This window comes from Ictidomys tridecemlineatus, chromosome 5, assembly GCF_052094955.1.
Source record: "Ictidomys tridecemlineatus isolate mIctTri1 chromosome 5, mIctTri1.hap1, whole genome shotgun sequence".
Taxonomy (NCBI): domain Eukaryota; kingdom Metazoa; phylum Chordata; class Mammalia; order Rodentia; family Sciuridae; genus Ictidomys; species Ictidomys tridecemlineatus.
The window spans coordinates 22,119,779-22,142,676 of NC_135481.1; the positions used below are offsets into that span (position 1 = coordinate 22,119,779).

Genomic DNA, 22,898 nt, shown 5'->3' on the forward strand with positions numbered 1-22,898 from the left:
GTTTTTAGGGTCTGAATTCCATTCTTGATCCTAAGTCGGCTTTGTTTGTGGTTTGAAAGGATTTGATTGTGTCACCTAAGCCAAAGCATGGTTGTTCTGTGTGTGCTCTGGCTTGAGGTAGACTATGCAATTACTTATGTTAATTCATGTCTAGTTAGAAACTGAGTTAAGCCATGCAAAAGTAGTAATATTGCTTAATTAACAAGAGGTTTCTGAGATTTAATCTGTAGGAGTCTCTTGGTCTACATTGGCCTTGGGTTAAATATATACTGTGGAGTGTACAACACAGCTGTGAATGGTTTACCATATGGGTCCAAATAACTAGAAAGGAAAGTCAGCTAAATTAGAAAAGGATGAATCTAGACTACATAAAATAGGTTGTAATTAGCAGCAGCACAACCCCCAAGTTAGTGTAAGTGCCAATAAACTGGCACAGCTTTGGTCTCTCTGGAAGGGGAGGGTGATGAATTGCTCTATTATTATTGCCACTTTTGAATTTAGCAGTATTTGTGTTCTCCGGAAGGGGTGCAAAAGCGGGTGATTTCCCCCCACCCTTCTCATAAGCACAAATATAGAAGCATAACTGTGGCAAGTTTTTGCACTTATTTTCTTCTTATACTTTCAAAATAGAACTGCTTAAGATTTCCAGTGTGGTCAAAAGAGTAATATCCCATGCACTGCAAAGTGAGCCAGCACCTGTATTTTGGGTTTCATCTGCACACCTGGAGCTATTCATTCCTTTAGCTGAGCACAGCAGCAAGGCATATATTCTCTTGAGGGTACCAGGAGGTAGGTTGGCTGGGAAAAGAGCCTTTCACCACCTGTAAGATCAGGGTGATGAGGAGCCAGCCCTAGGAGAGCCAGCCATGGGAGTGAGAGCCCAATGTGGCCCAGTACCTTCTCTCCTTTTGGAAGGAGCTGCCAGAAGTCCAACCTTCCCCATTACTGAGGCCTTCCTCTTCACGTTCAAATTTACTTTAGACCCGGTTCCCATCTCACAGAAGTGGTTGGGAGCCTGAGGCCAGTTTGAATCATAGGCACCTTTACTCTGTGAGCACAGAGTTCCTTTGTAATGGTATTTGTCTGCATAGCGTGTAGGTGCCAGACCCAAGCCAGGTGGCTATAACACACAGGGAAAAGAGTCCCCTGTCCTCCTAATTGTTGGCGTCAGCTTTCATTGCTGCCTCTCCTGGCTGCTTTTTCCTTTGTGAGAGCTGTAACTTCTTTTCCCTGCAGAAATCCCAATACTGGCTTCACCCAGGGACTCTGAAAGTAACCAGACTCTTACTCGGGTCAGCAACTCTGAGTAACCCTGAGTTAAGGGCGGGCCTGCTGTGTTCCCTGGCTCCTGTTTTTTTTCCCCTTTTCCTTTTCATGAGAGAGCTAGAGCAGCAGAGCACAGGATGGTGCTTGTATTTTATGTGTGTTCCTTCATTTATAATTTGAATCTCTTGCTTTTGTTTTCCTACTGGTCCTGGGAAGCAGACAGGGTTCTTCTAGATCATTCAAGTATCCAGTGGAATTACCAAGTAGATGATGTCTTAGCTCCTATCTAAGGAGCTCAGCTGAGGTGGGATCAGAGCAAAATGGCAATAGAACACATTTTACTTCTGCACCAAAATTTCTTGGGCACTTAGCTCAACTAGAGTTTTCCTGAGTTGGGACTGTGTCCCCGGCTCTGCCAGACTTGGCAGAGGCCCAGGGCTCTCCCATTCTCATCCTGTCTGGTGTTTGTTTTCTCTCCCATCCCTCAGGCAGCTGTCAGAGTTTATCCTGTAACTGGATTATTCATCTATGTGAGCTAATGGCAAAATTGTTCCCCATCTCCTCTATACCCTATATATTTGTAGACAACCCCTTCCCCAAATTGAATGCACGCAGGAGCCAGAGAATACAGTCGACACGTCGCCATTCATTCACTCAGTTAGTCTTTTTTTTAAATATTTATTTTTTAGTCGGACACAATAGTTATATTTTGTTTATTTTTATGTGATGCTGAGGATTGAACCCAGGGCCTCGAAAGTGCTAGGCAAGTGCTCTACTGCTGAGCCACAATCCCAGCCCTCAACTAGTCTTTTCTGCATCCTGGAAAAATAAGTATTTTTGTCGTCTCTGTCCCAGAGTGAGAATTCTGGGAAAAGGGAGGGAGACTGTGCCCCAGGATCTTGCCGGTCTTTGTCCTGTGTGCTTCCCAGAGCGCTACATCTGTCACTGCTGCTTATTCAGAGTTCTCTCCTTTTATCTGTTGCCCCTCCTGGTTGGATCCTCTAAGTTCCATTTTGCCAAATGATTGAGAGGGCAGGAATTCCAGGCTTCCTAGCACTAGGGCTGATGGCAGGAAGGTTCTTTTGGGCAATGATGTATGTGTCTTGGGTCAGGGGCTTCTCTATCCTAAAACCACACCAGTAGATGGATGAGTAGCCAGCATAAACAAGCTCAGTGCAAAAGATCGCCTCCCTCCACCAAGTTCTTAATGGCTATATCTTGAAGAGAGTGTTCTAGCCCCTCTGTTGAAAAAAACTCAATTGGGTTATTTCTTCAGTAGCTACGCATTGTTACTGCATGTCAAATTATCACCTACAGGTTGCTAACTGTGAGTGCATTTGTATGACTAAATAGTTCTATACATGTACAGACATATTACCATTCCCAGTCCTTTCTTAGGACCTAGATAGAGGAGTGCGATATGAAGAAGTATCATATAAGTATAATTTCAAAAAGGTACAGACATGACTCATAAATATAGGATAAACATATGTTGAGCATTAGCAACAGGGATAATAATCACATCCACTTCATGTGGATGTAAGAAAAATGACAGGATATGTGCAAAGCACTTAATACAATGCCTGGCACACAGTAGGTGCACAGGGGAAGGTTGCTGTTCTAATGAGTAAAACATGTTCATGTGAATATATCCTTGGATCTGTGGTCTGCCCTCTTTGTGTGGCATGCCTCTGACCTTAATACAAAGATGATATCTTCCAAAATTTGATACCACTATGCCTAGAAATCTGAGCTGAATCATGATTTCTCCCATGATCTAGATAAGGAGAGGATCTGGGCAATTTTCCTTTACTTTTCAACCTATCACCATCACCCTACGGGCTCCTGAGCCCTTCATCAAACACAAATGAAATCCATTTTCTTTGTGCAGTCAGTGTGTCTCCACAGCTGTGAGTCAGCATCCTGTTCCAAATGGCTGTTGGTTCATTGCCATGAACAATAAAGACACGCATTTTCCATGGAGCTGACTTGGGGTTTCTACCCACAGCGAGGAGGAGGAAACTCCAGGAGGCAGATTTTGTGGTTTTTGGACTCAGCCATCATTTTAGACTGCAAGTCTTCTTTGTCTTGAAAAATGTGGTGGGTGACTGAAGACACTCAGGACCCCAGAGTTGGCTGCTTGAGCCCGCTGACAGTGGTGCCTTCCTGTAGCCTTCAATGCAGAATGATTACTTCAGGTCCACTGGCATTTAGAACAGTGACTGACCTTTGGAGTCCCCCAACTGGAGTGTTGAAAACGCTGTAGTTAACTGACTAGACTAGCTGACTGTTTTCATTCAAGGAGTAGATGCTTTTTAAAAACCTCCTTGTTCTATTTCCCATCAGGAGCCAAATGAGTACATTTGTGTTTTGTCTCCTCACCAGTGTTGCAAAAGCTTAACTTCTATTTGTTTAGTTCTTTTAAAAATTTATTCTTTTTAAATATACATGACAGTAGAGTGTATTTTGACATATCATACATACATGGAGGATAACTTACCTTTCTTGAGCTCGTACATGATGTGGAGCTACACTGGTGGTGTATTCATATATGAACATAGGAAAGTTATGTCCAGTTCATTCTACTGTCTCTTGTTCCATCATCCACTTCCCTTCATTCCCCTTTGTCTAATCCAGTGAACTCCTATTCTTCCCTCCTTCATTTTTATTAGTTTTTGAAAAATACATTTTAAAAAGTCTGCGTGAATCCCAGCATTCAGCATGTCATCCTCTACCTTTTGTGGAATTCTCCCCCACATCACTATTCCCCAGTGTAAGCCTTTGCTTAGAGGACTTGGTGACCACCTGTATCAAACACAGGGGGATAGGATGGAAAAGAAAGCCTTGTTCAGATTTGTTTCTTCTTCAAGAAGTTTTGCCCTACCCACCCAGTTTCTGTTAGTCCCTAAATCCTTCTGACCAGCAAACCCTTTCCTAAGCACTGGAAAATGAGAAGTCAGAAGGTACAGATTCAGAGGCCGAGCCTCTTCTCACAGGTATCTGCAGCTGTGTTCACTGTAGAGCTTTCCTGGCTCCAGGCACTGGCTGTGTGCTGTTGGTGGTTGTGCTGGCAGAGGTAGCTCGGCATCCAGCTGCCTCCTTCCTGCATCTTGGGCAGCAGCGGAGAGGAACCATTTGACCCTTGGAGCTTTAACCTGTACCATCTATTTTCCACAAGAGTAAACTGCCTCATCCATTAGGATAGCAGATCGAGGGGAAGCGGCCATGTCTAAAGATAAGATGGTTCAGTCCCACTGGCAGATACACGTGTTCTGGTGTTTCAGTGTAGGTCCTGCCTTTGGCAGCATCGACCAGTCAGATGATCCTGGGCTCCATGAATTTTTCCTCTTTCCAGTTCAATTGGAAACATGCAGGCAATGGTATGGGAGAAATAGCTGATGTGGGTGGAGTTTTGGGAAGGAATCTTCCACTTGCTGAAACTCCATTTAGTTTCTTTATAGTTGCTGACATTAATTAGCATGTGTGTAGTGCATCCCTGATCCCATCTCAGTGGCTGTTTGCTTGGTAAATAATTCAGGTGAATGCATTGGGATGCCTTCAGACTACAGTTGGTGCTGCCTCTTAGGTGAAATTCAGGTTAATCATCAGGGCTTTTATGGGGATTTCCAATAATTGGATTGAGTTCCAACTCTGCTGGCTGGACACTTAACTGTTATACAAAGGCAAAGAACTGTTTCACTGAGAGCAGAGAACTATACAGCAGTCTGTGAACTGAACTCTTCTTAGGTGTTTTTTTCTTACCTGGGTTGTTTGGACAAAAACAAGCAATAATAAGGGAATGCCCTAAAATTACAGTCAGCCCCATACATCATAGAAAGAGCTGGTGGAAGTGATACAAGTCATACACAGACTGCTTTCCATCAGCCTTCCCACTCTCCTCCCGTAGTTGTCCATCTCTGTCACTGAGTCTCACTCAAGGGGTTGACTGGGTGTTATTGAAATGCTGCTTCTGGGGGCCTACATTCTAGATAGTCTTAATCAGTACAGCTCAAATAGGATCCAGGGGATTGAGTTTTTAATAAATATTACTGGGGATTTCAGTGGTGGCCAGTCAGGGACCACATCTGACACAGATATACCCTTTGCTTTTGTTTCTGAGAAAATCATGTATTATGGGTCAGTATTCTATGTTCAGTTCAGTGGCTGGTAAGTTGATTTCAGGAACTATTAGAATTGAGGTTAGAGAGTAGAATTAGGTTTCATTGTGATTCTTCATTTTCAGATATGGATAATAAAGTTAAGTATAAGGCAAAAATACATTAATAAGAGGATTACACATGTATGTGGGTAGGTGTGCGCACCACTAGTGCAGACATAAGTCCATTAAGTAGCCTCAATACCAGCTGTGTGGGCATATGACTGTAATCCCAGTACCTGGAGAGGCTGAGGCAGGAGGATGGCAAGTTTGAGACCAAACTCAGCAACTTATCAAGACTCTCAGTAATTGAGTGAGACCTTGCCTTAAAAGAAAATAAAAAGAATTGGGGATATGGCTCAGTGGTAAAATTCAATCCACGGTACCAAGGAAGTGAGTAAATGAATGAATGAATAAATAAATAAAGTAGCCTTGTAACCTTATTGAGTTTGTGATTAAAACTTCCCAGCCCATACCTAATGAAAACTAAATATAAATTTAGACATGATTCTGTTCTGTAGTGTGGAGATGGAGGTCATTGTTCATGCCCCTTCCTTTGTGTGAGTGTAGACACTGAGACTCAGGAGGACAGGTGTTTACACAAGTAACAGATGCAGAGCTGAGTCCCTGTCTCTGAGCACTGAATTCCTCATCTATAAACAGAAAGAGAAATAGCTGTGCCCACTTGATTGTTTTGAGGATTAAGTAAGATAGCATGTGTCAGGATGTTGGGAGACAGAAAGGGAATTACAAAGATATAATTCCTTGTTATTATGCATACTGTGTTTTATTCTAAAGGAAGTATTTAGAACTACATTAAGAATTTCTTGAAGTAATTTGTTGACTCTAGATCAGTAACTGCACGTCATTTACTATGTACTTAAAAAATGCTTTTTGTGGTCATAGTCATCTCACTCCTAGATGATCACTATTCAAATTTTGGTATAAAGGCTTCTAGATATTTTCTTACACATGCACATGAATGTGTAAATGCCTACATAGTATTCCATTATATGGACAAGAGAACATTTAATCCATCTCTTTTGGACATAGGGTTTTTTCCCCTTTATTTTATTTTTTGATATTGCATACAAAGCTGAAATAAGCATTTTTGAAGCTGACTCCCATGCAGTGATTGGGTTTCTATGTTTACTTTGCTACTCTAAAAATCAGAACTAAAGTTATAGATGCTTCAGTTAAGATAGTAACATATTAGTAAGAACTCCCTTTGAATTAAGTATATACATTTTAAAAAGTGTTGTTTTTATACCCAGAAATTCTAACTTCGTGCTTTTGGGACTAATACACTTGAGAGTAAAGGTACCACCTCTGTGAGTCTGCTCATTGCTTTTGCCTCAAAATATTACATTTCTGGCCTCTGTTTCTTTCAGATTCCTCTGGTTCCCTCTGGGCCAAGCTGTTTGCAGTTTGCCAGTGACCTTGTGGGCTTAGCAGTTATGTCCTATCATCCAGAATTACCTATCCAGTTATGGCAGAGACTTTCCTTTTATTAAACAAAGTTCATAATCACTCAGGAGAGGCATGTTTCACATTCTGAATCCTTAAAATCATGCTTTCTTAAGTTAAATGGCATGTTAGGAGTATTTCTGATATAAAATTGGAAACTCGGATACCAGAAGGCATTGCTTATCTTTGTAAATACACATGTTCCAATTAAAATAGGTACTAAAATATTTTGGTGGCACTTCAAAACTCCCAATTTAGATTTAATTTAGATTAAAACACTTACTCTTTTTAATAAAGTTATAAAATTGATTATTAAAATTGCCTATTGGAGATTAAAAGCAGTGGAACGTTTATTTTCCTTACAAAACAATTTAGTCTTCAATAAGTATGATTATATTAATCAATTATGCTATTAAAATACAACTGCCATATTAAATCTGACTCATTTGTCATGACAGTTTCTATAATTATAAAAATTATACCTAGCTGCTTATATAGTCATAATCCTGCAATAAATATAAATAATTGCCTCTATTAATTCATTTTTGCAGTTACTGTCTATTAAATTCCCAGTTACATAGCAATTTGGCGACCTTCATTTAAAATCCTCCTAAATCTTTGTTGTTCCATTTGACTGCCAAAGCTCCACAAATGCACCTCCTACTGTTGATTCCAGAAACCAATTTAGGAATAAAATAGTTTTTAAATACAAATATTTAAAAGGTTCATTTAGGCTTGAGGTTTGAAGCTTTCAAGGAAAAAAAAATGTCCTAGTATTTCAGTTTGAAAAATTCTACTTAAGACCTTTGAACTAAGCCCAAAGTACCAGAATGTATAGCTGAGTAACTATTCACAACTGTTTTTTTCACAGGTGTGGATGAGGTCACCATCGTCAACATTTTGACTAACCGCAGCAATGCACAGAGACAGGATATCGCCTTCGCCTACCAGAGAAGGACCAAAAAGGTATGGGTAATTTCAGGGATGGAGGGCATGCCGTGTTGAATTTAATTTAATTTCCTTGGCCATTTCGTTTTCTTTTTGTGGATTATGGCTTTCACCAGCTAGGACCTTTGGAAATGCTTGCATGTCTAAGGTTTCTCTCTTATGTTCTTGTAAGGGTTACTCCTCTTGTCCATGTGGGAGCTCACACATAAAGATAACACCCTTTATTCCAACCCTCTCTTACTCCATCTCAGCCTATGTGAAAGGAACAGTTCTGGGAAGGGAAAGTTAGGAAGGAACAGAGAATAACAGAGTGCTCACCATGTGCCAGGCACTGTGTTCAGTTCTCTTGTTTCATCTTTATGACTTCTGATGGCTCTGATATGATGTTTCTAATTTAATTTCAGGACTGTTGCCTCCACTGAGTACTGATGGTAACACATTCCTCTCATTCTTAAAAAAAAAAAAAAAAAAAAAAAAACAACACTCAAATTCTTAAGAGTTTGCAACAAATGGGCTTCGTTGGTAGTACATCGGGTCTACCAGGCTATCTTCAGCATGCCATGCTCTACTATTTAAAGAATCTTTGTGTGCTTTTTCCCTTCATTTGTCCACTGGTGGTTAAAGAGCAACTAGCACTTGTTCATCCTTTATTTTGTTGCAGTGTTAGGAAATTTTATTTTTAAGGATGTGCTGCTTTATTTTTAACTTCTTGCTATTAAAAGCTTTTGATTTATTCTTGGACAGTGCAGTAAGAGTGGCTTCCTGCAGCTCCTGTTTGACTTAGGGCTTTCACTTATAACTACAGTAGAGGTGAACTGGAAGGATTCTGGAAGAGAATTTCTGTTCTTGGGATTGACATGACCACCAGGGTCCTGGGAGTTGCAGGTCAAGCCTTTCTGTAGCTCCTTCCTTCACCCTCTGAAACAGTTGGAAAGGACAGAAATAGGAAAGCAGCTGGCTTCTTTCATCTCCTATGCATTACAATTCTTCTTCCACTAGATTTATATTAATCTTCTGTGGTGAAGCATGGAGGGGAGTGTTTTATTTCTGCACTTTCCCCAAAGGATTTATGAGCCAGCAGAGCCAAGTTTCTGTTGGAACAGAAGGTCCACCACTTTGGACAGTAGACGAATAATTGCTCATTCAGCTGTCACTTACAGAGTGGGGTCTTGGAACACACTTGTGTATACACAAACATAGAGGCCCCAGTCTCGATTTCAAATTAGATAGGTGGAGAATAAAGCTCTCATGTACCCTGTTGGAAGGAATGTATTACCAGAATTGTGGTGGGGTTCAGCAACTGCCCAGGCTTTGCTATGTGATTGGGACAGCTCACTGTCCTGCTGATTCTTGAGGACTTACAGTCTTGGGCCAGGGAGAGTCATCCTTCACAGAAAGAGAGAGCCTCTGAAGGAAATCTCAGAAGCAGAGCCATCTGAGTTGTTTGCAGAGTTCTGTGGGGAGATGGACCGAGGCTGCCCAGGTGGTGAGCTTGAAGACCTGGGCGCAGCCAGCAGATGTGGAGAGGAGCTGGAGTGGAGAGAGGACTGATTTTGTTTCTTTCATGTTTAAGCAGATGCCAGGTGTGAGGTGTTCCTATATCAAGAATAGTTGTGTTTTATTTATCATTTTTGGAATTTTTGCTAAGTGCAGAGCCTTGTGGTGAACATTAGAAGGAACGGGAACTTGTACGCCCATGAGGAGTTCAGAATAGACCTGGAAGAAGTCAAATAGGTGCCCAAATGCTATTCGAGGTCTGAGCAGAGAATGGGTAATGGGGAGTGTCAGAGGTAGGCTAAGTTTGGAATCACCTAACCTCAAAGTTCCAAATTGAAAACTGGTGTTATAATTAGGAGGTGGTGCTTTGAAAAATCTAAGTGTGTTCTTAGCACATGGGGAAGCTGGAGAAAGTCGGTGGCCAAAGCATTGGGCCTGATGATTTCTCAGACCCATGTCCATTCTAATCATCTTGACATGGATGAATGATTTGAGAAGATAATCTCTGAAGCGGTCTGCACATGACCTGCAGAGCTTGCAGGTTACCTCCACGGGCTGAACATCATCAGATTTTGAGGGCACCATTGGAAAGCAGACGGGAAAGAAAGTAGGGAGAAAAAAGGAAAATAATAAAAAGAAAGAGGATTAAAATGGTAGAGCTAGCCATGACCCACTGCCATGGTTTGTAGAATATCTAATCCCTGAGGAAGCATCTTTAAAAGCCATATTGACTTAGGTGCTGCCTCAGACCTCTGACTTAAAATAAGGAGTTCTTGGTGACACACAATCAAAAAACAATACACAGCAGGCCAGTGAAGGGGAGTGTGGGGGGTTTAGTTCCCATCAACACCATCCTGATTCAGTATGGACAAGTTGGTGTTTCCTCAGTAGCAGTTGAAGTGTTTTGTACAGGGAAGCTTCATAACCCCACTGCTGCCCCACTGCTGCCACGTTGGGGTCTGTGGTTCTTCTGGAGGTTTTCAGGCACCACCCCCCCCACTCGTAACAGCTGCAGACAGACTTTCTGTTGTAGGATCTCAGCAGGAGGAGGACTCTGTCCCCAGGAGGCTGTACTCTCTAACCACCTCCTTCCTGGCAGGGGCCTCACACCAGAACCTGCCTTGTCTTCCACAGGGTATTGTGGTGCCTGTGTGCTCAGAGTTCTTTTCTTTTTCTTTGTTTATTTTCTGTGTGGTGTGTGTTTTTTTGTCATAATCATGAACCCATTAAATGTACAGATCAATGGGCACCTCTGTGACATAAACATACATATGTCCCTAATGCCCTCTCCTGCCCTCCCCTCTCATCTTGAAGCTTTCTGAGGAATTGCTTGCCATTCTAGTTTCCTTTTCACGATTAGGAGAAGGCAAAATCAGCTTGGGTTTTAATGGGTACAAAACCTGATAGCTAGGGTTCTGGGTCTGACAAAGGGAATGTGGTAGAGGGAGTTTGACCTAGGACTCCAGAGTGGTCAGAGTCCTCTTACTTTTGTTTTTCTCTCCAGTTTTAAAGTGAATGTTGGTTACCATGTTTGCTATGTGATTGCTGTTTTTCTAAAGGAACTTGCATCAGCACTGAAATCAGCCTTATCTGGCCACCTGGAAACTGTGATTTTGGGCCTATTGAAGACACCTGCTCAGTATGATGCTTCCGAGCTGAAAGCTTCCATGAAGGTAAACACGTGTGAGATGTTAGCTCTGTCAAATCTGCCATTAATATTTGTGAATTACAGCTATTTGAGTGTAATTAGGTGATTTTCAGTTTTGTTGAATTCTCATTTGGATTTTTTTTTTTTTAATGAACTGAAGCTATAAGTTTCAGGATTTGTACCAAAAATATTTCATTTACTTTTTTTAAGACTGCAAAGAAATTTCATGATGCTGAGAAGTCAGTTACCAGCTGCTACGACTTGGCACCTGGGCGATTGGAATGCCATTTGGGAAAACTACTTCCTTGATTACACTTCCTCCTTAAGAAAGATATGTTGTGATATTAAGGAGAAAGAAGAACTCGTAGCTTTTGTTAAGCAGAGCTTGCAAATTCTGCCTGTGCATTTGTGAGCGTTTCTTCCTCTGCCCTTCTCCCTGTCATGTCCCATTGTTTGTTTCAAATTCCAACAAAATCAGAACAGCATAGTACACATGAGGGGTGATTTCAGAATGTGAAGGGTGTCTGTGTTTAGTTCAAAGTCTTTCAGGGATGTTATATCTCTTATGTTTTTCAAAGTTATCTTGAACTTGTAATTTTAGGTAAATTAGCAAAAATTATAGGTTGTAACCCCTCTGAATTTTGTGGATCCCTAAAGTACCAAATATTTAAGTGTAATGGATGCATAAATGTATGCAACAGCAAAGCCCATGGATCCTCTTCAGTGTGTGTATGCATGCAACACTTTGAGTAATCTGCTACTGCCCCCTGCTGGTACAACTGGGAAAAACCTCCGTAGCTGGGGATTGCCTTAGTTCTCCGATTTTTTATCCTAAATCTGTATTTTCTGTGATGCCACTGTTTCTGAATTATGAACTGAGCTAGAAGCCTGCCAGCCAAGCTAATGTGCCAGTTCAGTTGTCATCCTTTCCCCAGAGAGCACCTCAGGATGAGGCTGCTTCACACACATTTCCAGGTCCCTGGGACTTCATAGCTCAGGGCTGCTTCAAGATCTGTTGTTAAATCCCTTTCTTTCAGTTCTTCATGAAGCTTAGCTCAAGCTACTCTTTGTTAATGTGGACTTGCTCTGAGTTTTTTTAGCCGTTTATACTGCAGGGAAGGTATAATCAAGAATGACGATGTGCTAACAACACTGATGAAATGGCTTGATAAGACAGCACTCCTGCACACCGAGGCTTTGGACCTTTGGAGCCATGTTGGCCTCTCCAAGGTTTCTGCTGACCTTCAACACTCAGATCAGATTATCATATTTTCATCAAGAATCCATTTAATTGTGATTTCCTGTGATTTTACTAGGATCTATTACTAGGTTTTAGTGACTTGAAACAGACCTATCTGAGCTATCAGTCACTGTTGTAATCTATGTAATTGGACCCCATGAAGGGTGCTTTAACTGCAAAATCTTTGACCTCGTGCCAGTTCTTCCATTAGCTATCATAGTTGAGTACCCTTCGGAAATCCATAAAGCTTGAAGTGATATTAACTGAACTATTCTTTTTTAAAATAAATAAATAAATAAGTCTGTTTTGACTTCTGGCAATACCAGTAGCAGTATCTGCCATATGTTACAGGAGAAATTGCCCTTGTGATAGGAATCCTGGGAAATCTAGGGAAACTTTGGGCCAAGTTATGGAAATTACCAAGGTCACCTTCAAATGTAGAGATCAAAACACTTGAAATTTCTCAGATAGTAACACTGGCATATCATTGGTGGGAGGAAACAAACCTTTCATTACTCACCTATCTTTCCTTTCTAAAGTGTTGGGGTATAGCATTTCTTTCAACACATGAGTTGCTTTTTAGACTGTATTTCAATCATCCTTGAAACTGCCCCTCCCTATAATATTCAAAGATCCTCAGTAGTCATTTCACAGCATCTATGTACAATGTGGTGTGGACCTTTTCCTGACAAAGGAAGGATTCTTGGCTTTGCTGGAACCTCTACACATCATGATAAAAGACCTGGAGGAAGAGCCATTGGCTCAAAGATTAGATTAAGAATAAAATTCAAAATTAAGCATTCACCTGAGGCTTAGCTTAGATTATACATACTACTTTTTCAAGGGCATATAAACCCTAATAAGTTTAATTAATAGCTGACACATTTTTCGTGTGGATAAGTAAGTTTCTTATTGTATTAACACCTTATAATTGATTTACATTTTAAACAGTTGTAATTCTACTTAGTTCAAAGTGATATTTCCATATTCGGAAAGACAAGTATTAGAGAATCCTGATTATTAAATCTTGACTTTGATCATGAAGCCAGCTTTGAAATACATGTTTCATTGAGTCCTTTCAAGCTATCTGGCACACTCAAAATTGTATATATTAAATTTGAATTCATCACTCATCAAATTCTTATTCCTTAATAAAGTGTTGGTGTCGAGGTTTATTTGGCACTTCATTATTTCCTTTTGCTTCTCTAAAATGCCCGAAGAGTGCATAATAATCAAGCAAAAATGGAAGTACAAGAATGAAATTTTTAACATTAACCCAATTTTACATTTCAAAGAAGAGAAGTTAAAAATTTTTTCTTAACTGTACCTTTCTCTGGCAAGAAGGACTTATTCTAATCTACCATTGGTGTCCACAAATGACAACATCAAATTTCTATGTTCCTTTATTTTAGATGAGTGAGAAGGGTTGTTAATGAAGATAGTTCTTTCCCATTTATTAAAGTTGTGAGTGGTTATGGTAGAAATTAAAAAGTAAAGAAAACTAGGAAGAAGAAAGAGTTATTTTATCAACCTGTCATCAAAGGACAACTACTTTTAACATTCCCACACATTTAAAAGTAATTTTAACATAGTTGAACTCAAACATGCCACTCATGCCATCTTGTGCTCCGGGGAGGTATTTTTTTAAAGGAATAGAAAAATGCCATTGTTTCGTTGAAGACTATAGTACAGGTTGCTGTGTAGGCAAGTGGAAAGGAAAATGCCAGCAGACCCAATCCATGTTTGAAGTTTACCTGATGGAGATGAGAGAAGGAGGCCAGTGATGAGGAAGAGGGCTGATGACTGTGCTTCTGGGTTCACAGGGGCTGGGAACTGACGAGGACTCCCTCATCGAGATCATCTGCTCAAGAACCAACCAGGAGCTCCAGGAAATTAACAGAGTCTACAAGGAAAGTGAGTAGCCCTGTTTCTGTGACCCATCCTCTCAGCTGAGTTTCTATGACTCCCTCATGGCCACCCCAGTCAGTGTTTGGGAGGGGGTGCTGGGATTGTGAACACATAGCAGGAGCTGCCATGTTGGCCTTCCAGGTGAGGCTGGACATGGTCCTGGCTCCTCTCCTCCACCCCCTTGTTGCCCATGTTTTTAGCTTTTTTTTTTTTTTTTGGTACCTGGGATTGAACTCAGAGGCACTCAACCACTCAGCCACATCCCTACCTCTATTTTGTATTTTATTTAGAGACAGGGTCTCACTGAGTTGCTTAGCACCTTGCTAAGGCTGGCTTTGAACTCATGATCCTCCTGCCTCACCCCCCCCCCCCACCCCACCGCCGAGCCACTGGGATTACAGGCATGCACCACTGGGCCTGGCTGCTTGTGGTTTTTTTGTTCATTTTTTTTTTCATATATATATATATATATATATATATATATATATATATATATATATATATATATATAATTTTTTTTTGTAGCTGTAGATGGACAGCATGCCTTTATTTTAATTGCTGTTTTTTGTATAGGGTGCTAAGGATCAAACTCAATGCCTCAACCATGCTAGGCAAGCACTCTGCCACTGAGCCCCAGTCCCAGCCCAACAGTTTTGTTTTGTTTTAAAATATTTTTAGTTGTAGATGGACACAATACTTTTTTATTTATTTTTATGTGGTGCTGAGGATCCAACCCATTGTCTCACATGTGTTAGGCAAGCACTGTACCACTGAACCACAACCTTAGCCTCCTGTGTTGATTATTACATTTTACTAGAACTTTTGCAAAAGGATAAATAGGAGGGAAAGGGTAGAAAAATTTATTTCTAAAAAAGATCTGATAGGGAGAAGAAAGTACTATATACATATGTCATGTATTGAGTACTATCTATTCTGTGCTCAAAAGGCTACCAGCTCTGGACTATGGATCACTCATGACTTACTGCAAGAGACCCATGAACCTCATAGCAATCTGGGAGGCAGTGTGTAAATTAAACAACACAGCCTACCTTGCTACTGTATTTCAGTATGGGTACTATTTTGAATAATGAAATATAAATCTATTTAAAAGTATTATTTGATTTTTACTGGGTTTTGTCATGGTGCATTTTCTCAATTCATGGATAATAAAGTACAAGGGTGTAAACATGTGTATGTTGCCCTACAAGTGTTTTGTTGTTTGAAAATGAGTATTCGTAATTGAGACGGTTGGGAGCCAGTATTTTAACTATTAAAGAGTTCTCTGATCAAAGTGAGTACTGAGGAACCCTGGCTTGATTTAGACCTGTTTATCCCTTGTCCCTGGTGACTCCAGCTCTGATGTCATGGGGGCCAATATCATTCTTGAGAGTGTGCCCCCAGTTTGGGTTTCAGAAGCACAGGTGCCTCCTGCCAGCTCAGCTGTTCCTGCTTTTGAGGCTTAGTCACTGTGGGGGGTTCCTGGGGTGGGCGGCTGGTTGGCTGCGTAGGCAGAAAGCATCACACTAGATGTGTTGTTTTCCAAGTGTACAAGACTGATCTGGAGAAGGACATTGTCTCCGACACATCTGGTGACTTCCGCAAGCTGATGGTTGCCCTCGCAAAGGTGGGTTTCTGGGTTTATCTCACCGGCCTTGCTTCCTCCCAAGGCAAGTCACATACCTCATTTTATACTTGAGAACAAATTAACTAAATCCTCTGTGCCTGCATCAGAAATTCTGCTGCATTTCCGACAGTGGGTTTGCACCGTCGCTGCCGAGTTGTCATTTTTGGATAATAGGATTTCTTATCCTGAGAAACCGCATGGACAACTGGACTTTGGGGGCCAGAGGAGGAATAGGAAGTTCTCAAGTTCTGGCCTGGATTTATGTGCCAAGTGTCTTGCCGTGTGACTTAGGGGAAGGTCACTTTGCCTCTATCTGTGGCTGCACAGGACTCATTGAGCAGTGACCCTCTGTATCTCTCACTTCCCACTTCTTAATGAGAGCATTTGTCCCTGCAGTCCTTTGTCTGGAGTGGGGCGGTCTTTGTGGAACTGATTGCTAATGATGACACATTAACATGGATAAAAGGTGCTTCCCCTGTGACTATTAAGTTCTGGCCCTGTGCCACTTAATACCTGCGTCAGGGGAGAAGGAAATTCTGTTCTCTGGGAACCCTGATGGCAAATGACTGATCAGTGTGCTACACCCTGGCCCACTCTCGTCTCTATTATTACAACAACTCCCCTGCTCTCTTCGTCTGCCACTACCCTGTGCACTGCTACCCTCAGATCGTTATGACATTCACTTTCACATTTTATCCCCTGATCAGAACCTGTTTCTGTTGCATCAAATTCAGACTCCCAGCTGCCCTCACCCTGGGCCTCTCTGCCTCCATCCTCGTCACTGGGATTCTCTCTAATTCTGCTCTGTCCCCACCTGTGCTGTCCCTCTTATGGGGAATGGCTTCCTGCCTCCTTTCACTCATCACTCAGGGTTCAGCCTTAGCCACACCCCATTATCCCCAGACCTGCTGACTCTGCTTTCTGAAGAGTTCTCCTTTCTTTTGCATTTCTGGTCATCTGAGTGCCCGAGAGTATTATCTTACCCTGTATTCCATACTTCATTCTCCATCTGATTGCAAGGTCCCTGAAGGAAAGAATTAAATATCTTCAGCTCTTCTTGGGGGAGGCGGATCCCGTAAGGTGCACAGCCAGGCCTGGGTTCTGAGGGGGCGGAGGATGGCAAGGGGCGCAGACTTTTCACCTCCCTGGACTGCCTCACCCTCCTTGGTCTTGTCTGTACTCAAAGTGAAAAGAAAAAGTATAAGTGGGTGTTTGTATAGGAAATTAAATAGTGACTTACACGGGTTGGGGGGAAAACAGTTTCGGTTTTAAAATACACAAAGGAATAGATTTGATCTTCTTATTTTTTTCCCCCTAGGGTAGAAGAGCAGAGGATGGCTCTGTCATTGATTACGAACTGATCGACCAAGATGCCCGGGTAAGTACCAAGCTCTGTGGTTTAAATTCCTATTTTTTTATAAATCTCTGGAGAGTCTGTATAATCATCTGTTTTCTGTGTAACTGATTGTCTCAAAACTTAGGGATGTGAAACAACAAACAGTTATCATCTCTCAGTCTCCATGGGTTAGGAATTGGGGAGTGGCTTGGCCAGGTGGCTCAGGCCCAGGGTCTCTTGTGAAGTTGCAGATGAAATGTTGGCCATGGCTGTGATTGCCCGGGGGTCTAACAGGCTCAGGGGGATCTCTTCTTAGACTGCCCGCCCTTGCGGCTATTGGCAGGAGGCCTTAGCATCTCCCCCCTAGGCTGTCTCCAGGGTTGCTCGAGTGTCCTCACAACATGCAGCTGCCTTTCTCCTGAGTGAGTCATCCAAGAGCCCAAGAGCCAGAATCAGGAGGAAGCCCCAGTGCCTTTGATAACCCGGTCTCAGGAGTCACACACTGTCCCTCTGTCATAGTTTTTTCATTAAAAGTACGTTCCTGAGTCTAGCTGACAGTCACTAGGTGGAGAATTTGCTTCCACCTGTGGGAGAAAGGAACTTGAAAGAATCTGTGGCCATGTTTTAAACCCGCAGCAGTCTGAGAGTGAGAGTTTCTCCTTCACTTTCTGAGGGGATTATTTTTTAGGATGTATTTCCTTTAATCCTGGTATTAATTACCAGATCAGTAGTTGACTCACTCACCCTCATTCAGGCTTTGCTTGTCTGGAAGCACCAGCTTCTGCCGGGTGGGATGTGGCCGTGCACACCAACAGAGTGAGCGCTTGGGGAAGCAGGCGGTGGTGAAGGCACAGCCAGGGATGGGGAGGCTTTCTGCTCCTCTGTGGTGAGAGCAGAGGAGAGCTACAGAGGTCTGTCCTCTTTTCTGGCTGAAAAGAACTTTGCCATAATCACTGAGAACTATTTGTGAAGCTGATGTAGATTCCTTTAAACTATATGCTATATCTAGAGGGTCAACTGTTAGCTCAAAGTGTGCCATAAAAGTTATAGAAAAAATTAATTTGAATTCATTTTAGTTTTAAAATTCAGAATATGCTGGGTAGCACATTTAGCAAGAGGTGGAGAGGGGTTTTAAATCAGTAGTAGAAATTGGGTTTTGTAGATGATGGAGAATCAATGAATGAGTCTCTCTCCATATAGAAGCCTTTCTTCCTCACTTTCGGCCATTCTTACCTTTACTTATGGCCCTTAAATTTTCCTGGAAACTGAAAAATGAGATTGGAATGGCTCCTTTTCTGCTCCATTATTTACTGAGTTTCTTGGATGGGGTTGCCTTCTTTAAGTAGAATCTCTCAGTCCCTCTTAATATGAAAAGCTCTCAACCTTTCCCCTTCACGTTCAAGGAAGGAGACGTGCACAGCACCAGCCTCATGAACAATCTGCATTCTTACTTTGTATCTGTCTGTGCCTGATGAAGATGGCTATAAGACTCTTGACCTAAATGGTACATTTTTGATCAAGTCTACAGGGCACCCTTTCTCATTTGGCATTTTGAACGTGCAGCTCTTTGGATATTTTTACATGACATTTCTCTTGACCTTTTTTTTGGATCATGTAGTTAACTTTTTCTTGTTGGCTTTGCTTGTAGGATCTCTATGATGCTGGAGTGAAGAGGAAAGGAACCGATGTTCCCAAGTGGATCAGCATCATGACTGAGCGGAGTGTGTGCCATCTCCAGAAAGGTGGGTGCTGTGCTGAGGAGGTCTTGGCACCCAGGGTCTCAGCTAGGCTGAGTGGTGTCCGTCCTGGGGCTCAGGTCTGCAAGAATTAGACTCACTCTCTGCTTGGCCGTCCCATAGGCTCTCCGGTTTTCTTTCACCACATCCATTTGCCTTTCTCTGTCCTTCTGGAGCCTTCTCTCTCCCAAATGTCATCATGTTTGGCACTGAGTTTGCTTCTCTTCCTTATTTGAGGAACATTTTATCTTGACATATTTGTTGGAATAGAGGGCTTGGCTGGGTGCTTGGTATTGTTTCTCAAGGCTTCCAGATGGAAATTGCTCCACTCATGGGAGATGGACGTGCTGCAATCTGTGACCTGGGTCGTGCCATTCGGGACAGGTGCATGACCTGCTTCTCTAAAGTAGACTAGTACGATGCTGGCTCTGGTCCACCATGGCAACCTGTAGCTGCCCAAGACACTACCTATGATCATCCTCATTCTTTTTTTTATTGTGGTGCCTAGGCTTGTGGGTGACCATTGCAGCACTGACCAGTGGCTCTGACATAATGATGATTTGTGGCTTTTTTTTTTTTTTTAGTATTTGATAGGTATAAGAGCTACAGCCCTTATGACATGTTGGAGAGCATCAAGAAGGAGGTCAAAGGAGACCTGGAAAATGCTTTCCTGAACCTGGGTAAGCAATCATCCCTAGTGGACACCAACTTTCAGTGGACAGTATGGAATCAGAAGGAATGAATGGCCATCCTCTTAATTCAAGTGGATGTGGGAAGTGTGGCATCTAGGCATGATTTGAATAGTTTTGTAATCTTAACTCTGTAAGCGTAAAGATACAAAATTGAAGAAGGGTTTCACTTGGTAGAACAGAGTTGGCAGGAAGAATAAGGCAAGAGAAGAGGGGGCTGTGGTGGAGAAATTCACATGCATGCTTGGGTTTCTGCAGCCCTCCGAGTGCCCTCGTTGAAAACCACAGCGGAGCTTAGTAGTTCAGAGGATTGCAGTTTCCCTTAACCTTTTTGCATCCTGCAGCCCACGTCTGCTGCATCAGGTCATTTCTAGTTGGTGCCCTGGGGTCAGGGCATCATTTCCTCCTGGAGAAGGTGAGATGAGCACTGCACCTGTGACACCCTTTCTTTTCTCCACAGTTCAGTGCATTCAGAACAAGCCCCTGTACTTTGCTGATCGGCTGTACGACTCCATGAAGGTAAGGGCAACTGGCCAAGAAGCCCGTGTTCCCATGTAGATTCTTATTTTATGCCCTCAACTAAATCTCCTTAACTGGTGGATGGAGGGAGGGACCCCAGTGTCTGGAAGCAAGAACACACTAGTCAGCTCTGGTTCCATTTGACAGGTGAGAAAAGCACAAGTCCTTCCTCTCTGAACTGCTTGAACATGTGTTTGGGTTCAGGGAGAAAATAAGTGCCAACGGAGGGAGGAAGTGCTAAGAGGCGGTGCTGTCTGGTTCTTGCAGGTGGTGTGGTTCAGTAATTTCCTGCAGTTACCCCCAGAGGAAAGACAGGCGAGGACAGAAGTAGTAGTGAGCACTCCCTATGCCATAGTCATTGTGCCCCTTACCTCTTTGACTGAAAACCCTGCAAGGTTTATATTCTTTAAAGATGAGGGGACTGGAGCTCACGGAGCCTCAGTCTGCTTGAAGTTTTGCAGCAGATCTGCACCTGTCTGACTCACCAAAGCCAGCTCTGCGAGTCTCCATGAACTAACCATCTCTTCCCATAGACCCATCCCATTTTTCATTCCTTGGACATGCCACGTGGACATGCCTCCAGGCCTTTGCTGCTTCTCCCTGGAGCACCTTCCTTGTCCATGCTGCTTCTCTGCCATTTCTACTTGAGTTCCATGTCAGATGTGACCCTTTCCTTGATGCTCTCAGCCTGAGGCTCTGGAAGTACACTCAGGGGTCCTTACTGTCTCTACCATTCGCACTGGCACAGAACCATGAGAAAGATGTGTGGCAAGTTCTCTCTAAGCCCCTGAGAGGCAGCAACCTCTTGTCACGCACATAAGGGTTCAGGATTCTTGGGCTGAGCTTTGTAAGAATAGGTGCTCCATAGACATTTATTGAATGGACGAGTAAGGTTTGTGCTGATTAAATCTTGGTGTGTTTGGAATTCCAAGATGATCTTTGTTTCTTGAGGAAAAGGTTCCACAATTGTGTTTTCACTTTCTCAGGCAGCCTCAAGAAGCAGGAGTGCGCCAGAAAACATATTAGATGCTTTTTAAGTGATAACATTGTCGGGGGATTTAACTTGGAATATCAACTTGACTTTCAGGGCAAAGGGACTCGTGATAAGATCCTGATTAGAATCATGGTGTCCCGCAGTGAAGTGGACATGTTGAAAATTAGGTCTGAATTCAAGAGGAAGTACGGCAAGTCCCTGTACTACTACATCCAGGTAAGGCCCCTGGTTTTAGGTTGGCCCTGCCTGGCCATCCAAAGGTCCTGGGGTTCCCAGGCAGCTAGCCACCCAGAACAGTGGAAGAATGTGATTTTTCTGTTTTCTAAGTCTCTGGAGAGGAGATGTTGGTCACCAAATATCAGGAATTCATTTTGAGAGGCACCCTTGATGATTTGTCCTGGATTCTGTAGAAACAGGCCAGTATTAAATATTTCCCACATCTGTTATTTCTACAATGATAATCAGTGTTCATGAGGATGATCCTACAAGAGTTGGTGACATCCTGAAGAAACTTTGAACACCAATTAAAGTTTGTATTCTGTTGTATTTCTACAAGAATATTTCTTGGAAAAAATCTCAGAAAATCATGACGGTATTTAGTTACTTAGAACTCCTGTCTCTTCATTCAGTTTGGTCTCTGTGCATTTTAGAGTGATGGAACATTGGTGTAAAGTGATTGCCTTTATAGTGGTGCCACTGTGCCTAGATCAGACAAACTTGGCAAATCCCTTTTTAAAAGATTCTGAAATTTCTAAAAGCATGTATATGGTTACTAAGGATATATTTTGAGGTGGGTTTGGTCAACCTAGGCTTCTTAGGGCATGTATTTAAAATTGAGGGGCCAGTTAGACTCTTGGTAATTATTTCCTCACCTCACTAGCACATTTCCTTGTGACTTACGAGTCCATGACACAGCAGTGAGGAGGAAATGTCCCCAGTTCTCTGTGGAAGGGTGGGGGAACGACAGGCACAGGGAACTATGTTCAGGACCTTGCTGCAGGCAGAGCTGCGACTCTTCCTTGCCCTTGGGATTGTATTTGGAAGTCTCCCAAGCACCTTTTCCAGCCACACTCCTAGGGGGACCTGACAGAGCTGTGGCCCTCTAGTGTCTGCAGGCAGGGAAGAACCTGCAGAATCCTTCTTGGGTCATGGCAGAGACTCACCTGTGCTCCGGGGCTGCTTGCAGGTTTCTGTGGAGTTGGGTATTTTTCCTGATACAGCATTTCTCTTTTCTCCATGGCCACTTGTAGCAAGACACCAAGGGCGACTACCAGAAGGCACTGCTGTACCTGTGCGGTGGAGATGACTGAAGCGCGGCAGGGTGAAGCGCCCAGAAACGGCGTCCCCTGTGCTCCCACCTAACCTTCTAGAGGATCAGCTTGCGACTAACAGACCCCTGTCTCCGCCCTGTGAAGATAATGTCTGCCTTGCCCCATCCCTTACTTTAGTTGCCTAAGCGTTGCCAGTCTTTCCCACCCATCCGCTCCTTTAAGCCAAAGAAAAGAACATTCCAAGGATTTGGAAGTGAAGTCTATGATGTGAAACACTTTGCCTCTTGTGTATCGTGTCGTGAATAAACCGAGTTTTTACTTTAGACACAAACACTTTGTGGGCCTTGCTTTCCATTTAATGGTTTAAAAGTCACGCATGCTTAGGATCCTATGGTTCAATGGGTGAGCCCGTCCCTAAAGGAAGAAGGAGAACTGAGCCGTCTGATTCAGTAGACACGATCCAGATGTGGATCTTTAAGTGAATTTAAATCATACAAAATTAAAAATTTAGTTCTTCTTTCATGTTATCCACATATCAAATGCCTTGTATCCACCTGTGGTGAACAGGTCGTATACTGGATATTGCCTGGGGAGAGCAT

General features: G+C 42.6%; 1 protein-coding gene across 1 annotated transcript in view; it reads left to right on the forward strand.

The window, feature by feature from the left end:
- The window catches only part of Anxa2 (annexin A2), a 40,428-nt gene extending 17,798 nt beyond the window's left edge, over nt 1-22,630 (forward strand). The window contains exons 4-13 of the mRNA XM_005316636.5: nt 7,761-7,855; nt 10,894-11,007; nt 14,046-14,136; nt 15,675-15,754; nt 17,073-17,132; nt 18,739-18,832; nt 19,411-19,506; nt 19,976-20,034; nt 21,122-21,244; nt 22,279-22,630. Of these exons, the coding sequence (XP_005316693.1) occupies nt 7,761-7,855; nt 10,894-11,007; nt 14,046-14,136; nt 15,675-15,754; nt 17,073-17,132; nt 18,739-18,832; nt 19,411-19,506; nt 19,976-20,034; nt 21,122-21,244; nt 22,279-22,338 (872 nt within the window). The 3' untranslated portion in view covers nt 22,339-22,630. The remainder of the gene's footprint in view (nt 1-7,760; nt 7,856-10,893; nt 11,008-14,045; nt 14,137-15,674; nt 15,755-17,072; nt 17,133-18,738; nt 18,833-19,410; nt 19,507-19,975; nt 20,035-21,121; nt 21,245-22,278) is intronic.
- Nucleotides 22,631-22,898: the final 268 nt, after the last annotated feature.